The sequence below is a fragment of the Drosophila arizonae genome, chromosome 5, assembly GCF_054131065.1.
Source record: "Drosophila arizonae isolate 15081-1271.41 chromosome 5, UAZ_ARI_1.0, whole genome shotgun sequence".
Taxonomy (NCBI): domain Eukaryota; kingdom Metazoa; phylum Arthropoda; class Insecta; order Diptera; family Drosophilidae; genus Drosophila; species Drosophila arizonae.
In genome coordinates, this window is record NC_142925.1 from 1889791 (window position 1) to 1907198 (window position 17408).

The following is a 17408-nucleotide window of genomic DNA, read 5'->3' on the forward strand; positions in this document are numbered from 1 at the left end:
TAACTATCCCCACTTTTGTTCAGATTGATAATGATCAAGCCGTTCTAGGCACCTCCCTTCCACCTTCCTTCATATACATTCAAACGTGCATTAATGTCTTTCTCATATCATAAATGCCATAATGTCTTGCGTAAACCATATCCTGCGCAATTAAAAAACCAAGTCAATTGACATGCCCACCACAGCGAAAAGTCACACAAATAAAAAAGAGATAAAAATTTGAAGACCAGTGGGGACGCAATCAGAGGCAGAGCTTCGATAATAATTGCTGTAAAACCTGCTGTAACTCGCTCGATTGAAAATAAAATAAGACTTAAGTCAGTTATCGGGCTTAATTATCAGATCATCATAAAACTGGAGAACAGCGCGCAGACAAATGTGCGATAAACAGCTCAAGAGCCAGCACCCCATACGGCTGCGCACATAAAACTCACACATGGCTGCTGACCATAACGGATTGTGGATGCCACTGTGGCGTATGATGGGTGCAGCTGCTGCAACTGCTGCTGCTGCTGTCCGAGACTGGAGACTGGAGAAGGTCGCCAATTGTGCAGCACTTCCATTAGCCAGGGCATTGGTCAGGCAGGCAACCCACTGAGTGGCACTGCCCACTGCGGACTGCGGACTGCTGACTCCGACTCCGACTCTGACTCTGACTCCTTGTTGGTTGCATGCAGCATGTGGCATGCTGCCTGCTCGACTGCTACAATGTCGCTTGATTGACAGCCAACAAGCCAAATGCATTTCAATTAAACGCTAACCGCTACAAATATTTCCATTTGTGCGAGCTGGTCAAGTGGCAGCGCAGCTAAACTTCTGCTGCATCGCTAAGAACCGCTTGTTATGCGCGCTCGACGTGCATGTAAACGGGTATATCGGTTTTTAAAGTAATTGTGCTGAGAGCTGATTGAAGAACATATTGGATAAAATTGTTTGGAAGAGAAGTATATCTGTATTTAATTATGTTTCATTTATGCTCTTGAGATTAAATAGGAGAGTTAAATGAAGCACTCTTAGGGTGACTCAATATAGGGGACTCTTCTTCAATTTGATGAAGGAATTTCTCAAGATTTTTGTTGCAGATGGACTACTGTATATACTGATACAAATTTACTTGATCAAATTCAAATTTCCGACTGCTAATTGTCTCCTTTAAGGATTAGCTAACTTTAATATGTGATCATTGAGTATAATCCTTAAAGATTGCCTTAATTTTCATGACCATATCAGTTAATGGAGATGGATTACTGAACAGTTTCTTTAAGAACGGGCACTACAATTTCGTATAGACCTTTGCTAAAGATCAACTTTGCTTTACTTTTGATTAGTGAACAAGCATCGAGAAGTTGTTTGTCTGGCGTGCAACTGCTGCATTTCCTACTCGCTGTTGCCACATTTTCGTGGCTAGACGCGCGAAGCCGCCTTTGAGTACGATTCTGCGGCAGAGCGGTCAACTGCTCATCAGTATGCTGTATAAATTAGAGCATCAAACGGCGCTTTGGCAACTCGGAACTGGTCTATACTGTTATTGGCTGTATCGAAACAGATGCATGGCCAGTATATCCAGCTTCGAGTGTGCGTGTGTGCGATGAGTGTGTGTGTCTGTGCCTCAATCCCGCTTGCAGCTCAGTGAAGAGTTCAATGCTGCTGCTGCTGTTGCAATTGTTTGCTGTTGTTGCTGTAGTAGCAATTGTTGCTGGCGCATTTGTTGCGGCCGCCAGGCTAACGATGTGCTCTGCACTTGTGCATATATTGTTGTTAAATTGATATCAATTTGGTTTAATGCCGCTACCATTATGAGGCCATTAAATTGTTAGGCCTGGTCAATGTTAAATAAAACAGTTTATTAGTTACCCCTCGAGCTGTAGGAGTCAACAGTCTCGCGTCCATTGGCGCGTGCTATGCGAGCTTCCAGCTAATATTGCAGCATAATAAATATACCCTGTATTTAGTTTAAATTGAGATTGATGTACTGATGTCTTCTATATAAATATGAACTGCACTAATGGAACTTGAATTTAGGCTGACTTAGTCTGCCTAAGAGAGATGACAACTAACTAACCTTTAAAATCGATAAATATCGTTACCAAGGACTTAACGCTACACAGAGTAGTATCTACTAAAGTTATATACATACAAATGTATTTAGTATAGTATGTTCTGCTAGGAAGCATAGATTAAATAAGATCAAGGAACAACTTATCAATTGATCAAACAGATCTTCACGTTCAGTTCCGGCATTACCTAAACTCTCCTCGCTAAGTAGAGTAAGTTTTAGTCCGCTGCACAGTTCGGTCTCTTCCTTGAATTTTTATGACAACACCTGGGAGTAGCTGTAGCTAGACAAACATATTCAACGGCTATCGACGGGGTCTATTGCTATTTTGGCTGGTCATTTGAGCGCTCCGTTAGACGCCTGCAACTCGTTTAAGAACCTGTACAAACCTGTACGTAAGCTGAAACACGCGACAATCCTGACTATAAATAACAGAAAAGAGAAAAAAGAAAAAAATAAACTCCTTTTCCTACACTAAGAAAACTTGCTTTAAATCACCGGCAAAGCGAGTTTTCCTCTTTTTTTCATATTTTGCGACAGGCGCAAATTAAGTCATCAATCATATCGTAATGCATATATATATGTTATTTAAACAAATTTCGTTATTTATGAAATCATAAAGCTTATGGAAAGCAGACGAAGAAGAAGTAGTTCGAGCCTCGCAACGGAAGTGCCAAAGTTTATGAGCTGTTCGCCACGGGGCGGCAAGTTGATTGAACTCGTTTTTATTTATTTATTTTATTTTATATTATTTTATTTTGTTTTGCTATACGCTTCAAATATTGTGAATAAATAAAATTTAACATGAATTTTAGTTTATATCATTTTTTTTGTCTGTCTCGGTTTTATTGTCAGTTAATGATGCTGGTGATCTAATGTGTTTCCAAGTCACGCGAAAAATGTCCAGCCAACTATTCATTGAGCGGGTTCATTGCACGCTTTTATATGCTTGGCTGTATAACATATATCATATAATATAGTTTATATATATTTGATATGATATACCATTTTGGTACTTGAGCGCTTCACATACTTTAATAATTCTATGTGCATCATTATATGAAATTATTTAGCTGATGCATAATCAATCACTTGTTGGGTACTCTAAGCCCATGGGGCTAGTGAGGTGTATTAGTTAAACGAAATGTCTTGCAGCTATTCTTATAAAAGCTGTTGGAAGTACCATTTAATCTCTTATAGTATAAGAGTATAATGTATATAGACAATATAGTCAAAAATCTTTTTCATTTGACTTATCGTATTTTGTTGATTGTTACAGGGTATTTAATCAGGAAATTATTACAATATAATATCTAGTCCTCATCTTCAAATCAAATAATATACCATCTGTATGAAGAAATAAAGCAAATTATCTGAATTTATCTGAGCTAGTTATTCTAGGGAAAATCTCGATATAATGGGCGTGAGTTTGGACTGTTCTATCCATCCATTTGTACCTCTGCTTTAAGCGCTCAATAGACCTAAGACCCAAACAAAACTCCTTCTATAACAGTTGGACACCAATTAAAACTGAACTGCCATACATATAATTGCCCTAAACGCACTTAATCTATGTTAAGGATCGCTTATCTAGCATCAACCTTGATTCCACCATCATTAATCACTTTGCTCCCACAATTATAGGAGTAATTAAAACAAGCCGTAACTAACTGAAGAGCCTTTTGCATCTGTCGGTGGCTCAATGCAATGGGCAATTACTTGCAATTTCCTTAAGGCGTAAGGCTTCTGCTATTCAGATGCAAGAGCTGATTGCGATTGGCGATTTGCGGCACATGTTGCTAATCATAGGTCTTGTTTGCTAAACGGCGTAGCCAACTCGTAAATATTGTAATTGGAATCCTGCATGGCCAATCAATTGGCACATATATAAGGCAGAGATATAGATAGAGCCGAGCTCAATTGCCGTTGAGAGGTTCTGTGGCTAGACACAGTTAGATAGCGCTCAGACACGATGGCCAATGGGGATTTCAAGTCATATCTTGGCCTGCTGTGCGGCTTCTTTAGCGAATACCGAACGGTTTTGAGGCACAAATCGCAGCGGCCGCCACGCCTCGCCATGAACTACAATCGTGCGTTTTTGGTGTATGGCTAAATCAAAATTATGGCTCAAAGTGTTGGCCAAAAAACGAGACGAAATAATTTCAACTAACTCGTTGCATTTTCCAGCATATTGGGCCTCTATCCGAATCGCTGCCTCCTGGCCAAACACAGCAACTACAAGCGCTGCAATCGCCTGCTCTTGCTCAATTCGGCATCTCTGCTGCTGCCGATTATGTTCGCCATACACGAGTCGACGAATGTTGTTGATATGGGCGACGATATGGCCTGGATGATTGGGGTTAGCTTAGCCAATACGAACTTTATCCGCCACATAACTATGTCGTCCTCTGCCCCCACAGATAACTCTGATTGTGACCAAGAACTTGTATTTCTATTGGCGAGCCAATGAGATCGATGAAGTCATTGAGAGCCTAAATTATTACGAAAGCTGCTTTAGGCCAACTCAAGGCTTCCAGCCAGCAGAAGTCGAACCGGAGAATGTGGAAATACGGCGCTGGCAGCGCTTGTGCTACTTGGTCGAAACAACTATATGTTCTACTCTAACCTGCTGCATGTTCCTCTTCAACGTGGCCATTTGCGTTCAGCCGTTGTTTTCGGATCGCGATTTGCCCTACCATGCGGTGTTTCCCTTTGGCTGGCACAACTCCGTAGAGCATCCGCGCTCACACATGCTCATCTATATTTGGCAGTCCCTCACCTCTCAGTTTAACCTTTTGTCCATCTGCCAAGTTGACGCCCTGGGCATACACAGCATTCTACACACGGCTCTAAATCTGAAGATACTCTGCCTGGAGATGCAAAAATTGAGCAAGTTGCAGTTGACTGATTCGGAATTTCATGCCGAGTTTCGTAGGATCATACAATTCCATCAGCATTTAATATGGTAAGGTGGTAATTCTGGAGGAAATCATGGATACAATTTGAATCTGGGAACGAGTATATAGGCAGTATAAGATTGCCTTCCTAACTCCCTTTCGCAGCACTGTCCAGAAGAACAATCGGCTATTCCATGGCTCTTTCATAGCTCAAATGATCGCCAGCTTTGCCTTGATATCGATGTCCACCTTTGAGGCCATGGCTGCTGCAAGTGATCCGAAGGTAGCTGCCAAGTTTCTGATCTTCATGTTCGTCACCTTTGTGCAGTTGTCCTATTGGTGCATCGCTGGCACTCTTGTCTCTACTCAGGTGGGCTCTCACCCTAACTCTATACTCTGTATATATCTCTAAGTGGGTATTCCTTCATCAGAGTACGTATGTGGCTCAGGCTGCTTTTGAGCTGAAGGACTGGCATACCAAGTCAATTTCCATACAACGTAATATTCTCTTTATGATCAGTCGTTCGCAGAAACCTCTGCTCTATGAGGCAAAGCCGTTTCCGCCCTTTACCCTGGCCACCTACTCAATTGTAAGTCAATTGGGTTTTCCTCCAAAAATATGTTCGGCATTATATGGATCGTTTGTCTTTTACAGATACTTCAGCAGTGCTATAGAATTTTAGCTTTGCTGCGTGAGGCCATGTAAGAGCTTTGAGGCAAATGGATATTACGAAATATATATGATATATATGTATATATTTATATATGCGAATATGTATTAAAGAAATGTATTAAAGAATTAAATAAATCAATCAAAATAAATATGAATTTTTCCATATGAAAACAACTGTTTAAAATTAACTACAATCAAATCTTAGAATAGCTCGAGATGTACGTGGTATCTACCAGTCGGAGAGTCCCGATGAAAACAGGTGTACTAGTTTTCCATCTAACATTTAAGTAATTTTCAATTATGACAAGGCCAACACCTTGAATTGACAGCTAGAAGTGGATGTAAGAAGTTGGCCTAGTGCCTGGTAAAATATTTGACATGCAGATTAGTTGCTCGACAGGTAACTCAATTGGACAGTCAATTTGGAGAGAAGAAAATCTGATTTGACACTGTGCTAGAAGGCAGACGAAGATGCAGCTTGACAAGTTGTTAAGGCGCCAGTTAACCGTGATGAGGGAATTAAACAGCTGCTAAAAGTCACTGTAAAGGTTACCACAAGTTGGCTATGAAATGTACTTTAAATTAATGAACTGTTTAACTGATTTTATTGAAATGCAGAGAAGTCTTCGTCTCTTTTGCCACAATATTTGCCAGCTACTCAGCATCATTGTAAAGTGCCCAGTAAATTGAACAATAACCAATTTACTGTTAAGTGGAAGGGCTTGAAATGCTGCAAATGCATTTGCATGACATGCCACGCCCTTGGCTCATTAAAGCTCAAGCCGCGCCCACTTAAATATACACCAGGCACACACACCCCACACAGGTGCTAGCTGCAAAGCGCATAATATTTAAATAATTCTGCAATTGACGATGACCGCTGATGGGTTGAGAGAGTGTGTGTGGTGTGTCTCTCCAGCCTCGAACTTATTCAGACGTGAAGCGCATTCACATTCACATTCAGACTCTACAATCAACTCTATATATGTATATATATATACAGCTATATACAGCTTCGATTCTGGCGGACAATGAAGCGCGGGCGCAGCAAACGTTTAGCTGCTGGCTTTTGGAGCAGCGCGCTTGCCCTTCACACAGGCTGGGAAAGTAGTTGAACCCGAATGCTGTTCATGAATTTGGCAGCATATAGAGTATATATACATATGTATATATCTACATGTGTCTGTGTCTGCTACGCCCACAGGTGTCATTATGGTTAGCGTTCAATGTGCGCCCTGTACATTGGGCCAGAACGATTTGCTGTATCGAGGCAGAACAGCGACGCACACAGCACTCACACCTGCACGCAGCTACAACACACCCAAGCAAGCTGCCTGTATAGAGGTGTGCGTGTGTGTCCATTGTCAACTCTGCTCCGATGGAGTTTTGTGCGCTGATTAACATTTGAATTGAAATTTACAAAAAAATTATTTAGAACTTTATGTTCGCTTTTTACTTTTTGTAGCTTTTGCTGTTGTTGTTGTCTCCACATCTAATTAATTCCTCTTTGGATCCATTGTTAACTGTGGAGTTGCTGCTGCCACCCCCGGCCGCCGGCTAATGTTAATGGTACATTGAGGTAATGTACCGATCCAATTGCAGCCGCAGCCACAGCCCAAAGCCAGAGCCAAAGCCAGAGCGACAGAGCTCAAAAGTCTGCCCAGCGGCCAACACATTTAGTTTGTCGCAAATAATTCTAACGATCGGTCGAGTTTTTTGATCGAGCGTCCCCCGGAGTTAAACTCTGATTAAGTGCTAAGTGATTTATTAAATAACAGATTTAAGGCATTCGAAGGTCCTTTTCTGTTAAAGCCAAGGTGTGTGTAAAATATTTCTTGAAATTCAAAGTGAAAATAATGTGTTCAAGGATCTGCTAAGGATCAGGCACTTGTGATATTTATAGGGAAATTGGAGTACTATTTTAGCTATAAAAGAAATTAAATATCCTTAAAATTTATGTGATAAATCTTCCAAATATGTTTTAAACATTGTGAACACAATTTTATATTTTATCAAAAGTTTTTTTTAATTAAATATTTAAAAAATAAAAAAAAATAGAACAGTTTAATATACAAATATTTAAAACAGGAAAATATTTTCACTGCAGAAATTACCATAAAATTTTTATCAAAATAATAAAAAATTATATTTAACAAAAATTAAAAAAATATATTACATACAATATAATAAAATAAATAAGCAATGTAATATTAAATGGAAAAAAGTGAAATTGCAAATGAATGAAATAGAAAAAAATTATTAAAAAAAAATAAATAAAATAAACTAAGAAATAAGTACAAAAAATTTAATTATAAAGGAAAAATAATAATAAATTAAAATTAAATTAAGTAAATAGTGAGCATTTAAGAATTGTATATTTTAAATTAAAAACAGAAAAAAATTTATTTAAAAAAAAAAAAAAAAAAAAAATTAAACGAAAAATTCTACGACTAAATATAGTATCTGTTACGTGTACACTAAAGGCCTTATTTATGTAGGCCCTGAACAAGTCGAAGACTACTCAAAAAATTCTAAACCATCGCTTTTCCATTTCACATGCAACAAAGAAAATCCATTTCAAAAATTCCATAACATGAAAAAATAAATTTGTCCATGATACAGCCGAATCACTCTAAAAACCCCTTTGAGGTCAATGCGACAGCTTAGTGAGTTTTCCTTTTCAGCAAAAAAAAAAAAAAATGGTAAAAATCAGAACTAAAAGCTAAAAACTGGATTTGTATTGTGTTAAGCATAAATAGAGTTGAGTGGTACAAAGAGCCGGAAGCAACATCCGGAGTTGTGGATCGATATGAGCAAAGCTACACGTAGCATTGTTCGCCTATTCGTTTAATGATCCAATTTGGCGTTACGCATTGTGCACATTATGGTGCTGTACTTAGAAATATTTAACTATTCATATGACTATGTTTGTTTTTTAGTTCTAATTCCAATTGTGGGGGAGGGGATGGATTTGGTGGCACTGGTGAAATTTTTAGTGACTTATTGAGGTCGAGCTGTAAATTGGTCAGCCTACGAACTGATTCGACCACATATGATAAATACTCATTATTGAATTATACATATATAGCAATTCTAGAACACGCGATCGCCCACTGAATGTGCTTTGCTGCTAATAATGCCGCGATAAACTTTTGGATAGTCTACATTCAGTTCTAGAGCGACATGGAATTGCGCTTAATATTAATAGCCACGCTGGCTTGCCTTGCCTTGAGCCAGAGCTATGGTAAGTACTAGAGATTCCTCGTTCAGTATTGCTCTAAGCCATCTTGCCTCACTCCCAGCTCAAACCACCTGCAAGAATGGACTGGGTCGTGTGCTCTATGAGCGCCTGCCCAATCAACAGCTGCAGGGCTACGATGACGACGTGGTGCGAGACACTGCACCACCATTCCGCGTGCTGGAGAAGTGTCAGGATCTATGTCTGCGCGATCGCACCGGCACCAATAATCTAGTGCGCACTTGTACCAGCTTCGACTTCCAGCCCGGCAGTCGGATCACCTCGTTCGGTGGCACCTCCGAGTACGAGGAGTCCCTCTGCTACCTCACCTCCGAGCAGGCTGGACCGGAGGGCATTGGCAGCCTGATGCTGGTGCCGAATAGTGTGCACTTTAACGAGATCTGTCTGACATGTGAGTGTGTTTGTCTGTGTGGGTGTTGACACCGTTTCCAATTGGCATGCTCAAATTGCTCTCTTCATCCAACTAATTGCAGCCAGCCGCCCCGAGCGTGAGTGTCCCAGTCGACGATATGTATTCGAGCGACATCCGCGCAAGAAATTGAAATTGCCCATCAGCGACATCAAGGAGGTGAGTGAGGGGTCAGCAAAGGTGTTACTCTAATCTGAATTGGGGGAGTCAGGGAAGCAGTGAAATAGAATACTGCAATTTAGCAAGCTGTTTCTCTGAGTCAAAAGAATAGAAAAGGGGATTCCTCGACTTTAAACTCTATCTACTGATTATCTTCTGAGTCAATAATAGAACAGTTAGAGGTCGAGTCGTAGAAGAAGAACGAATTCTCTACTTCGACTAAGAGTTAATAGAGAATAAAGATTCGCCGCCTAGACTTTCTAAAGTCAAAAAAAAGAATGTTTTAACCATATCGATTAAAGTAAGAAGATAAGCAGCGGTGCGTCTTCACTCTAACACAGAAGGAGAGGGGCTTTATTTCTCCACTCTAATATGCTATAATTATATTGTTTCCTCAGATAACAGCCGCAAATCGTTCGGACTGCGAAGACAAGTGTCTGAATGAGTTCTCATTTGTGTGTCGCTCGGCTAACTTTGATTCGACGATGCGCTCCTGTACGCTCAGTCGCTTCACGCGGCGCACACATCCAGAGCTAATGGAGGATGATCCCAACTCGGACTATCTGGAGAATACGTGCTTAAATGGCAAGCGCATACAATTTAGCTAGTAAAGTGATCTAGAATTAAATTCTCTCATTTATAGCTGAGCGACGCTGCGATGGACTGGCCGTGTTTGTTAAGGAGGAGAATAAGCGCCTGGGCGGTCCTTTTGAGGTGGATATATTTAATAATATGACGCTAGAGGAGTGCCAGACTATGTGCTTGCGTGCCGAGAAGTAAAGACTGCGCTTGATGCTTTAAAAATGCATTAGGCTAATCGAAAGAAAAACTTTTTCAGATACTTTTGCCGTTCAGTTGAGTTTGATGATCAAAGCAAACAGTGTATACTGTCTGAGGAGGACTCCATTTCGCAGAAGGATGACATTAGCATTAGCTCCAGTCCCACACATCATTTTTATGATCTTGTGTGCCTCGATAATCGTAAGTGGCCAAACACCAGTTAGCGCCTCGGCTCAATGGCAAACAGGGCAGAACTGGACAGAGTGGACTAACTAGGACAGACAGGGACTGAGACTAGCCTAGACCAGACAGCAGCCAGCACGTTAAGTGCGCCATTAAGCGCTGCCCATAAAGACTTGTGCTTCTGCTTCACTTTGATGTCTGTGTCCAAGTTTTATGCCACTTGCCATTTGCTCTAGCTATTGCGGTTGCTCTAGCTGTATACTGTATACCGTATGCTGTTGTATTCCCGTTGCAGAACGAGCCACCGATTATCCAGATAACTCAGTCACCTCGCACCTCTTCTCGAGCGGCCGTCGGCCAGATACAGCATTCCAACGTTACCGCAACTCGCGACTGGGCGGCGAGTTTCACTCTGAGATCACGGGACGTTCGCTTAGCGAGTGCCTGGACGAATGCCTCCGCCAGACAAGCTTCCAGTGCAGGTGCGTTGTGGTTGTCGCTCTCTTTGTCTTGTATTTCTTGTTTTCTTCGGTATTTGGTATTTTTTCTTTTTTTTTCTGTTTGCTCATTCGCTGTCTTCCTATGTGCCAACCCACACGAAAACTCTTTTTAACAAATTGCAGGTCGGCAGTTTATAGCGATCGTTTTCGTACTTGTCGCCTCAGTCGGTACAATCAAAAGGATGGCATGCGCATTATATACGATGCTGATTATGATTACTATGAGAATCTGATGTGTAAGTGCTGTAGCTAGCTAGCTGTGTCCACTAGTGCTAATGGAGTGGTTGCACCAATCTTTGTCTTCTTAGTGAACGTTGTGGGCGGAGGCAGTGGCAGCAGCGGCAATGGCAACGGTGGCGCCGACGGCGACGTTGGTCACGGTGGCAGCAACGATGGCAAGCGACCCGGTGATCACTCTGGCAGCAACTGGAGACAGCCTAACAAGCATGACGATCGCTACGGACCGGGGTCAACGGGTGCTGGCCTGGGCGGCCCCGGTTCTCATGGGGGCGGCAATAGACTGCCGCATGGGGAGGGCATTGATTATGGTCGGCCATACGATCGCTATCCCGATTATGCAGGCAATGAATACGGTAGATTACTCGCATATCATCACAATTGATGGCAATAACACTTTTCAATTTATTAACAGATCGTTATCCTTATGGCGATCGTGATCGTGACCGTGACCGCGATCGTTATCCACCCGATCGTTATGGCGGCTCTCGTTATCCGGGCAGCGATGGCATGGGCATGGGCTATCCGGGTCGACCCTACGATCGTTATCCAGATGATTATGGTACGTATTTACATAACTCTATGAACTATGAATAACAGCACGCTTCGCTTTGCCACTGACCTATACTGACAACTAATTTACTAACTCAAAAGACCGAGATCGTGATCGTGATCGTGATCGCTATCCGGAACCTTATCCACCCGATCGCTATGGAGACAGACGCTATCCGGAAAGGGACCGGGATCGCGATCGTGATCGCGACCTGCTGCCCTATCGCCCGCTGCCCTATCCGGCCATCAATGATAATACACTGCCCAGCGATCTGCCACATACGAGACCTTTTCCTCCCGATGATGATGCGCCCTATAGGCCGTTTGGCTATGGCGGAGGGGGACGATATGGAGACCATCGCTATGACAGTCGTTATCCGGCACGTTATCCACCCAGTCGTGATCCAGTAGGCGGCTACACGGGTCGTGATGCGCCCGATAGCATATTCCCGGACAGACGCTATCGCCCCTCATCTATGGCCCCACCGCGCTATCCCTATGCGCCTGATTCGCGCGCGCCTCCCGGACGCTATGATGATATAGTGCACAGTGCTCGGCGTCCAGAACCCGAATCCGCTAAGAGATATCCGCCAGCTCCCCTAGCGCCCACCGGCAGCGCCAGCAAGTATGCCTCGACCCCAAATCGTTTTCCGGTAGGTAGCGAACGCTATCCCATTGACATCTACAAGTACGGCAATCGCTTGGGACCCAGCGACGTAGGCAGACGCCCCGGTAAGTAGAAGACACTAATCAACTACCCCGTCTAATATGACCCACAAATCTACTGAACAGATAATGAAAGCAGGATGATCGATTGCTAATTTATTCTACTGATCTCTAGTTAGTTTCAGATGCGAGTTACTGCAATATTTTACATTTTAATAGTTTTGTTGTTAATAAAGAATTTCCTACTGAAGAAACGTTTATGAACTCTATATTTTATATTATCCGAAATATTTCTATGTAGATCTATTAATGAGTTTCCAGTGTATAAAAGCCTTTACAACATTTGAGCTCCCAGTTCTGCACCAATATTCTCTCAACTAGCAAGTGTTTTAGACTATAATAATTTAATTATCGAGAGCTTTGCACTCTATAAAATTGCATACTTTTAGTAACTCGTTCTTAAATTGGCAATGCAATGAGATCAGCAGAATAATTTTAGGATTTTTAAATAATTATTATATATATTGTATGCTATGTATGTGTATTTGTGTTTAGCTTTAGATCGTCCGCCGCCTTACTATGACTACGACTATGAGGAACGCTATGGCGATCGGTATGCACCCGGACCCTATGATCGCGAATATGATGGACCACCGGCGCGTCGACCGCCCTTGGGTGGTCCCTATGGTCGCTACGACACGCCCTTTAATCGCCCCTACGGAGGTGGTGGTGGCGGCGGCATTGGCGGTGGCCTCGATGATCGACCCATACCGGTGCCCGGTCTCGGTCTGGGCCTCGCACATCCGCCCACACCTTACGGTGGGGGATCGCATGTGGGCGTACCTGTTGGCGCTGGTCCACCGCGTCCGCCCATAACGCGCTGCGAGGAGAGCGATAATTTCAAGCAGATCGCAGCCAGGCACAAAATGCGGCGTCATTTCGTTCGACGCGCTCTAATCGTGCCGAGTCTGATACAGTGCGAACGGGAATGCATCGAGAGTCGAGACTTTGTGTGCCGCAGCTTCAACTACAGGTAAGCTTACGAAGACAGACAGACAGAGAGAGAGAGAGAGAGAGATGTGGCACAGATAAAAGCAGCTACAACTGCAATCCCAATCGCAATCGCATATTCAATTTGCAGAGACACCGCCTCCAGCTATGATGATCGGGATCGTGAACGTGATCGCGAGTCGCCCAACTGCGAGCTAAGCGATCGCGATTCACGTGAGCTGGATATACACGATCCGGGCTCGTTCGATGCCTCCAACTATGATTTCTACGAGCGCAGCATTGGACGCAGCGACGGCGAATGCATGGATGGTAACAATGCTGAAGATCTGTGCTTCTTCAATTGACTAAGACTAATTGCCCATTGCAGTTACGCAGACGTGCAACGAGGAGGGCATGGAGTTCACCATACGCACGCCTGAGGGGTTTTTGGGTAGAATTTACACATATGGATTTTACGATCGCTGCTTCTTCCGTGGCAACGGCGGCACTGTCAATGTACTGCGGATTAGCGGACCCCAGGGCTACCCAGACTGTGGCACACAGCGTGTAAGTAAATTTACAACTCTATGCATTAATCACGTTCGCTGATCTCGCGCTTGATTTTATCTTGCAGTACGGCGACACGCTGACTAATATTGTAGTCGTGCAGTTCTCGGACAATGTACAAACAAGTCGCGATAAGCGCTACAATCTCACTTGCATCTTTCGAGGCCCCGGCGAAGCGGTCGTCAGCTCTGGCTATATCGGCGCCGGGTAAACATTAGCCATGATGATTATGATCATTAGCTCTGTTGATGATTAATACTTAACTCTCTCTTGCCATCACAGCTCGGGCAGTCCCATACCCATCGAATATCTGCCAGCCGAGAACACGCTGAGCTCGAAGGTGCGTCTGAGCATTCTCTATCAGGGCAGGCCCACAACAACCATCGCCGTAGGTGATCCTCTCACATTCCGACTGGAGGCACAGGATGGCTACAATCATGTTACCGACATATTTGCTACAAATGTGGTGGCTAGGGATCCATACTCTGGGCGCAGCATACAGCTAATAGATCGCTTTGGGTAAAATATTTATAGAAACTTTATAGGAATTTCCCTTGACTTGTATTTTTGTCCAGCTGCCCTGTGGATCCTTATGTCTTCCCCGAGCTGGACAAACTGCGCGATGGCGACACACTGGAGGCACGCTTCAATGCCTTCAAAATACCCGAATCGAATTTCCTAGTGTTTGAGGCGACAGTTAGGTCCTGTCGCGACGGCTGTCAGCCCGCCTACTGTCCCGGCCCGGCGGGTCGCCAAGAGCCCTCCTTCGGGCGCAGGCGACGCAGCTTGAACCTAACCGAGGAAATACCCGAGCCACAGGCACTGGAAGCTATCAATGATGAGGAGGAGCAGGAGATCACGGTGGTAAATAGCACCACAGTGAGTGCTACAATGGGTGGTGCACAGTTGAATGCCACTCAGGAGAGTGACAAGTCCAAGGAGAATGAAGAACCAGAACAAGTGCGAGAAATGATTGAAGTAGGTCTCATATAATTGATTGGGGATGGACATAATGCTGAAGAGAATTATTTTTTGTTTAGGTTTTTGAGACTCGCGAGGAAATTGAGAAGGAATCCTATCCACGCAAACTCGTGGCCCCCGTCGAAACTGTTTGCATGACGCCCGCGGAGTATCATGGTCTGATCACAGCCATAATATTGCTAATGATTCTACTGTTTAGCATTACGCTAGTTGCAGGATTGGGCTACAGGTGAGGAAGCTCATTGGTAACCCAATTTGCTGTCTGTTGGCTATCTACATCTTTCGTTGCAGACGCTATTGGAAATCCATATCAAAGAATCGTCTGGTGGATCGCCACTCACCCATACACTCGCTGGGTCATTCCCACTCCTCGATACGCACCCACGAGCGCTTCACCGAAATTGGCCACATGCCAAATGGAAGTGGAGCAACTGGAACTGGATCTGTAACTGGAGCTGGCAGCAATCGCAGCACATCGAATCGCGCCTCAAACGCTTTTCGCACCAACATGTCCATGTTTGGCGGCTCATTACATAAGACATTTGCCACGGGGTGAGCACATCCAGTCTAGACCAGTCCACTTATCGCTTAAGCTGACGAAATCTCTGCTTTCTGCTTACAGCAATTTGGCGCGCATGTGCCAGCTGCCAGTGATAAATCCCATACGCACTGCCGGCAACTCCAACCATCAGTTCGAGGATCCCAGTGAGCCCATCTACACCGATCCCTCGCTCTTCGAGCGCTCCAGGTAAACTCAATTTGAATGCTCGCCCACTTTCGATCTGATTGTGTGAATTTTATTTCGTCTCAGCTCTAGCAAGCCGCTTGCCATTAGAACCGTACGCAATTGTAAATATATAAAAACTTTTTGGAATTTCCTCTTTTTGTGTGATATTTGTTTCTAATCAAATGCGCACTAGAGCGGCCTACAGATGCATAGCTGCATCTTGTTGCAAATGCCATCACGTCCGCCAGCTATTTGGCATCTGGTAGTGCACCAATCGCCCTGCAGGGCACAGACGTCCGTAAATGTGGGCAAATCGCCCACAGCTGAAGAAAACGTTAAGCACAATTAATCAGCTAAACCGTTTTACGTTTTACGTTTTTCTTTTCTATATTTTTTTGCTATCTGCCAACTTACATGCATTCGCCTGAACTAACCAGATTAACCATATAAATAGACACAAGTACTTCATTTTTCTTTTTCAATCTTTAAATGCACAAATCTCGAGAGACAGCCAAAGACTAAAGTGAAGCTTTCGCATCTGTTGTAGCTGTGCTCTGGGCATGTGCTCTCCGATAATGATAAGGCTTATCAGTCAACATTTCGTACAAGACGCTGAATCTAACACGAAATGCTCGTGTCTCTTACACATAATTAGATTACTCACTATATACATGCATGTATATATTTCTGATTTCTGTTTAATATATTTTTTGTTTTCGTTTCAATACAGATCGCTGCGAAGTCTGACCATGGTCGCCGAGTCGGAAGATAATCAAGAGGTCTAAAATGTAATGCACAAGGAAATTTTGCTCGTCTTCTTGTGATTAGCTGTAAATACCAAGCGAAACCATCTGCCTAATAATATATATACATATTGAACTGAACAATTCAGTTTTTTATTACGGATATATCCAATACACATCTACAGCCCACTGCATTAGGCTACTGCACGTGCATTCGGTTACCTCGACTTGCGTTTCGAGGCTCAATATCAAATATATTGATAATCCAAGTAGATCTAAGGCAATTCAAATCGAATATCGATCTATATTAATCTTAATAACAACAGCAAATACCAAAAGCAAAATCTCAAACACACAATTATTTCTACATAACTAAGATATTTAAATTATATACTATATTAAATGCAATAAAACTCAAAAACTTATCCATACCAAAAAAATTAACTTTGAGTTCATTAGATTTTTCTTTTACTATGAGATAGAGCATAAACATGAATCATATTATTTATTATGCGATAATGATTTATAAATATCAGCACGATGTTTCTCTAATCTGCTGAATTTTCAGGTATCTTAGAGATTCCCCGGTTTCCAGTCTTACTTCAAAGCCAATTAGATGACTGGTTTATGTGAATATGGTAAACTTATAATAATCTGAGCACATTTGAAATATTCATTAAAGAAAGGGAATAATAGATAAGCGAGGGGCTTACGACCATTCAAAAATATTACCCTATTTTCTGTAAACTTATTCAATTTTCAATTTATATTTTTTAGCAGAAGCTCAAAGCACCCATTCAAAAAATTATATTTGTTTAGAATAACTATTAAAAAAATTGTAATTCTCGAGCAATGATGAGTTTTTTCTTACAAAACGTGACCGTTTACAGTTATTTTTAACTAAGGGCTTATGTAAGAGCCCTTTTTTTGTATAAGTGCATATTTATATTATAGCATAACTACTCCAAAAATACATACATCAAAATATATATTTGTTTATACATGTGAATACCGGGCTTTATCGGTACG

General features: G+C 42.6%; 3 protein-coding genes across 5 annotated transcripts; 2 read left to right on the forward strand and 1 right to left on the reverse strand.

Annotated features, from left to right (window-relative positions):
• Positions 1-3991: 3991 nt before the first annotated feature.
• On the forward strand, positions 3992-5686 carry Or47b (Odorant receptor 47b). The gene is made up of 6 exons (XM_089470189.1): positions 3992-4159; positions 4244-4415; positions 4477-5021; positions 5119-5323; positions 5385-5543; positions 5609-5686. Exons 1-6 carry the CDS (start codon positions 4029-4031, stop codon positions 5657-5659), a joined length of 1263 nt encoding a protein of 420 aa, XP_089326315.1. The 5' UTR covers positions 3992-4028; the 3' UTR covers positions 5660-5686.
• Positions 5687-7248: 1562 nt separating this feature from the next.
• nompA (no mechanoreceptor potential A) lies at positions 7249-17161 on the forward strand. Of its 3 annotated transcripts, none has more exons than XM_018013348.2 (22): positions 7249-7443; positions 8715-8870; positions 8929-9276; positions 9359-9453; positions 9852-10038; positions 10097-10229; positions 10292-10434; positions 10712-10898; positions 11040-11152; positions 11225-11509; positions 11569-11715; positions 11808-12437; positions 12927-13404; positions 13513-13691; positions 13750-13928; positions 13996-14135; positions 14211-14447; positions 14504-14906; positions 14969-15138; positions 15201-15461; positions 15532-15657; positions 16367-17161. In XM_018013348.2, exons 2-22 carry the CDS (start codon positions 8810-8812, stop codon positions 16419-16421), a joined length of 4557 nt encoding a protein of 1518 aa, XP_017868837.2. In that variant the 5' UTR covers positions 7249-7443; positions 8715-8809; the 3' UTR covers positions 16422-17161. The 3 variants fall into 3 exon arrangements, with proteins under 3 accessions (XP_017868837.2, XP_089328126.1, XP_089328127.1); XM_089472000.1 differs by having other exon boundaries at positions 8724-8870; XM_089472001.1 differs by lacking the exon at positions 11808-12437.
• On the reverse strand, positions 15685-16159 carry LOC108617533 (uncharacterized). Its single transcript, XM_018013350.2, has 2 exons — positions 16051-16159; positions 15685-15959 (listed from the first exon to the last, which is right to left on the reverse strand). The coding sequence occupies exons 1-2, from the start codon at positions 16103-16105 to the stop codon at positions 15826-15828; spliced, it is 189 nt and encodes a 62-aa protein (XP_017868839.1). The 5' UTR covers positions 16106-16159; the 3' UTR covers positions 15685-15825.
• Positions 17162-17408: the final 247 nt, after the last annotated feature.